The sequence below is a fragment of the Bison bison genome, unplaced genomic scaffold, assembly GCF_000754665.1.
Source record: "Bison bison bison isolate TAMUID 2011002044 unplaced genomic scaffold, Bison_UMD1.0 scf7180017864495, whole genome shotgun sequence".
Lineage (NCBI taxonomy): Eukaryota > Metazoa > Chordata > Mammalia > Artiodactyla > Bovidae > Bison > Bison bison.
This window is the reverse complement of record NW_011495054.1, coordinates 9,687,016-9,691,527: the sequence shown is the minus strand read 5'-3', so window position 1 is coordinate 9,691,527 and position 4,512 is coordinate 9,687,016. Positions and strand designations below refer to the sequence as shown.

The 4,512-nt window shown below is 51.3% G+C and overlaps 1 protein-coding gene across 1 annotated transcript in view; it reads left to right on the top strand.

The window, feature by feature from the left end:
- The window catches only part of CRYBB1 (crystallin, beta B1), a 14,239-nt gene that overhangs the window by 4,942 nt on the left and 4,785 nt on the right, over positions 1–4,512 (top strand). The window contains exon 6 of the mRNA XM_010828855.1: positions 4,111–4,243. Coding sequence (XP_010827157.1) covers positions 4,111–4,243 — 133 coding nt within the window. The remainder of the gene's footprint in view (positions 1–4,110; positions 4,244–4,512) is intronic.

Sequence of the window (4,512 nt, the reverse complement as noted above, 5' to 3'; positions counted from 1 at the left end):
TAGTAAAATAGGAATACTAAAACAACCATAGCTGCCCTTTACTGCCTTCCCCTGTGCTAGCAGAGACGCACACGGTCATCCCTCAGTACCCTCCGCGGGCTGGTTCCGGGACCCCCAGCAGATACCGAAATCTGCCGATGCTCAAGTACCTGGATAAGGCATAGTCCAGCCTGACTTCTGTATTCACAGATGCAGGACCGCCCCCCCATACTGGGGCCAACTATGTATTATTTCTAGGGCTTGCTTCAAAGCCAAGAGGGAGGAAAGGGAGGTATGGTTCTCCTTCCCATTTTACAGATGAGGAAACTGAGGCACAGAGAGGTGATCTGATAAGCATAAGGGCACACTAACAGTAAGGCATGATTCCAGGCTCCAGGGAAATGTTGTTTCTGCTGCAGAAGGAGCCCCCTGCCCATCACTGATGGCAGGAGCAGGGCAAAGTGCCAGGTGTCCTCTAGCTGTCCCCTCTCCTGGGCAGCAAGCAGCCTTTAGGATAGTAACGAGCTTCTGTTGAGTGCCCACGAGGTGCCAGGCGCCGACTGAGGGCTTTACCTAGCTGATCCTACAGTGCTGTGTGGGGGAGGGGTGGTTCTTATTCCCATTTGATGGATGGGGAAACCGAGGCTCAAAGGGTGAGTGGCAGAGCCTGGGTTCGACTCAGGTTGACGCGTTTCACTCACAGTGCCTGTATCATCCTGCTCCACAGAGGCAGGAATAATTGTCCCTTGGACATAGTGGTTGTGCCAACTTCAACCCCTGTGGACTACGCTCAGGGCACAGGGCCAACCTCTGGACAAGACCCACAGGGCCCGTTTGCCTCATCTCTCCAGCGAAAAAGCCCGCAAGGGGTGTGATCAGCCTGTACACCCGGCATCCCAGGGCTCTGTGTGCTACAGAGGGCAGAGATAGGCTTTGAGATCAGACAGGCCTGGGTGTGAGTCCCAACTCCCCTGTTTACCTTGTTCAGTGCCTGAGCCTCAGTTTCCTTGTCTCTGAAATGGGCAGAGTAATGGTCCCCACTCCCTTCCACTAGCTTATTCTCAAGTCTGAAGGCAATAATGCAGCGTGGAACTGGCATTCTGTGGGTGCCCAGACGTTAGCTGGTGGTAACGAGGATTATTGATGCTCCCTGATGCTCTGTGTGTTTAGCCAAGTTACCATGGGCCAGGGTAGGCTGGTAACCTCAGCCCCACCCTCAGATTCAAAGCCCAGCTGAGAAGAGAAGCTGCCGGATGTGGCCAGTTTGGGTTTTCAGGCTTTTTTCATTATCAGTGACTCAAACCCAGAGTATTTCTCCTCCAACAAAGATGCAGCTGGTCTTCGGTGTGTGCTCTGGGACTGCGCCTGGTGGGAGAGAGAAGGACCTGTGTCCCAGGGCCCCGGGCCTGTGTCAGGACCAGCGGGGCCCTGGGAGAAACAGTGGTGGAGAAAGCGATGGAGGAGATGGGGTGAGCAGGGGGAGGGGAGGAAAGGTGTGCCCTCACACAGGTGGGGAGGGGAGGCAAGCCCGCCTGAAACCCACGAGGCCTCAGCGGACACTCGCCACCTCCGCCGTGTGACTTTACACCAGTGACTTAACCCCTCTGAGCCTCAGTTTCCCATGTCTGTGAACTGAGATTTCTGCCCTACCTCACTCCTTGCTCATATGAGCCACAGGAGATGAGAAAAGGCACTAAGATAGACAACTCCTCACTCGTATACCAGATCCTCACTGGGCACTGTGACTCCTGAATAAGACAGTTTTAGGAGAGGGTGTCAGGGTGGCAAGACCATCAGTGTCTGTCTTTCCATAAGCTCAGATCTCTGGCTTCCCTCCTCTTTAATCATGAACGATCTTGCTGGCTGTGTCTTTTCTTTAGACCCTCGTCACCTCCTGACAAGGTAGATGCAATCCTTTCTTCTCCTTGATGGAGGCTTAATGAGCTCAAGTGACTTGTCCAGATCACACAGAAAATAAATGCTAAAGTGGGATTAGAACTGGGGTCTGTCTGTTGCCAAAGTCTATCCTCTTGACTCCTGCATGGCACCATCTTCCAAGGCTCCCTCTCCATGCACCCACTCATCCATCCATAGATCAGTTTATCCATCCATCTGCACACTTATTCTCCATCCATTTATTTATCCCTCTGTTCAGCACTCCCTCCATCTGTCCATTCTCTACCATGCATCCAGCCAGCCAGCAATACACTCCTCCATAGACCCATAGATCCAGCCATCTACCCGGCCACCTACCTGTTCATCCACCCATCTGCCTGTTCATTCAACCAACAGTTCACCCATCCACCCGTCATCCATCCACCTGCCCATCCTTTTCTCATATGCGCCAGCCTCTGTGGGGCTGAGGCACGTTCGCTTCTATTCTGGAAGAATAAATCTGCATCATTACTTCTGTCACTCTGCTATGTGGGCTGGCGCCTTCCTCAGACGAGACCTGAGGCTCCTTGGACGCGTTCTGTTTCAGCCTGTGCTTGTAGCCTCCCCTGCCCCCATCTTCCCCTTCTCATTCTGGGTAGAGGAGGGTCCCAGCCCCCAACAGGGAGATGAGACTCATGTCAGCGTCCCCAGCCCTCTCTTGTTCCCTGAGAACTCCGGAACACAAAGAGGAAAGTTTAAGGGGCTCCTTCGTCACAGCCTTCTCATCTATGAAATGGGCATCATCTTATCTCCCCCAGAATCCCTGGTCCTTTTAACAACAAGCTCACTTCCCATCCTCAATCAGGCTGCGTTGAGAAAGCCCCCATCTGATGTCAAGCTTATAATTAATCCTTTTAGAGAACTGAACAACTACATGTGCACAATCACGTTTAATTCTCATAGGCATCTGAGAGGTAAATATTACTCTCATTTCCCCTTCCACTGCTCCAGTACTGATTACTGTATTCTGTATGCTAGGCCAGCCTTTATCAATCACGATTCAAGCACCTGTATCAATTTTTCCCTACCCCCACACCTCCAGGAATATTATTTGTTTAATATACTTATTTGATTTTTTACAATAGTATCTATTTATTTGGCTGCCCCGGGTCTAAGTTGTGGCACGTGGGATCTTTTAGCTGTGACATGCAAGCTCTTGGTTGTGGTACGTGGGATCTAGTTCCCTGGCCAAGGATCAAACCTGGGCGCCCTGTGTCGGGAGCGTGGAGTCTTAGCCACTGGACCACCAGGGAAGTCCCTACTTCATTTTAAAATGACCCTTTTTTGACACAAATAAATATATATCAAAAGAACCTTTGCATCACTTTTACAAATGGAAAGATAGTATCATCTGCTGTAAGTAAAAGGTATCTGTAGAAAAGATTCCTACCGTGAACACAGTATAATAGCCTGCTCAAGGCTCTGGGCCGGTGGCCTGTTCTTCCTTTGCTACAAAGATAAATTGTTGTTGTTGTTCAGCTGCTAAATCATGTCCCACTCTTTGCAACTCCATGGACTTCAGCACGCCGGAATCTCCTGTCCTTCACTGTCTTCTGGAGTTGGCTCACATTCCTGTCCATTGAGTCAGTGATGCTATCTAACCATCTCATCCTCCTACCGCCCCCTTCTCCTCCTGCCCTCAATCTTTCCAGCATCAGGGTCTTTTCCAGTGAGTCAGCTCTTTGCATCTGGTGGCCAACGTATTGGAGTTTCAGCTTCAGCATCAGTCCTTCCAATGAGTATTCAGGGTTGACTTCCTTTAGGATGGACTGGTTGGATCTCCTTTCAGTCCAAGGGACTCTCAAGAGTCTTTGGGGTTTTAAAAAAATGTCTTCTGATGTGTTATTTCCCCCAAGTCCTCATAGGGCTAAAATTATGTTTAAATCCTACATCTGGGGAGATATTTGGCTTCTGTAATTATACACACCATCTCATTTAATCCTGCACCAACTTCAAGAAAATAGGCAAATTAGATGAGGAAACCGAGGCTCAGAGAAGTGAAGCGTCTTACCCATAGTCTCCCAGCCAGTGCATAGCCTGGGATCAACCCCTCCCCACCTCCAGCCTTGGGGCTGCCTTGCAAGGCAAAGATGGGAAGGTGAGTGTGGAGAGGGGCCTTCTCCCCATGATGGCTTCTCCTCTCTGCCTTTGCCCCTCCTGACTCTCTCTACCCTGCCCACCTCTCTCCCCATCCAGCTGGGTCGCATTTGAGCAGTCCAACTTCCGGGGGGAGATGTTCGTCCTGGAGAAAGGCGAGTACCCACGCTGGGACACGTGGTCCAGCAGCTACCGCAGCGACCGGCTCATGTCCTTCCGGCCCATCAAGATGGTGAGCGGCCCCTGGACTGGGCTCAGGGCTGGGGGGAGATTCTGGGGCAGGAGCAAGCCCGAGGTGTGATGGCCAGGAGACCTGAGGAGTCAGATGAGCAGGAGAAAGGAAGAAGGAATGTTGGGCAGTAACCTCTGAGCTTGTCCAAGGGCAATGTCTCTATGCTAGTCAATTCACAAGGCACCCGTGATACACTCATCACGTGCCCTGGGGAGCCCGGGAGCTGCAATGACTGAAGCCTGTGTCCCCTGTTTTGTTTTTAAATATAG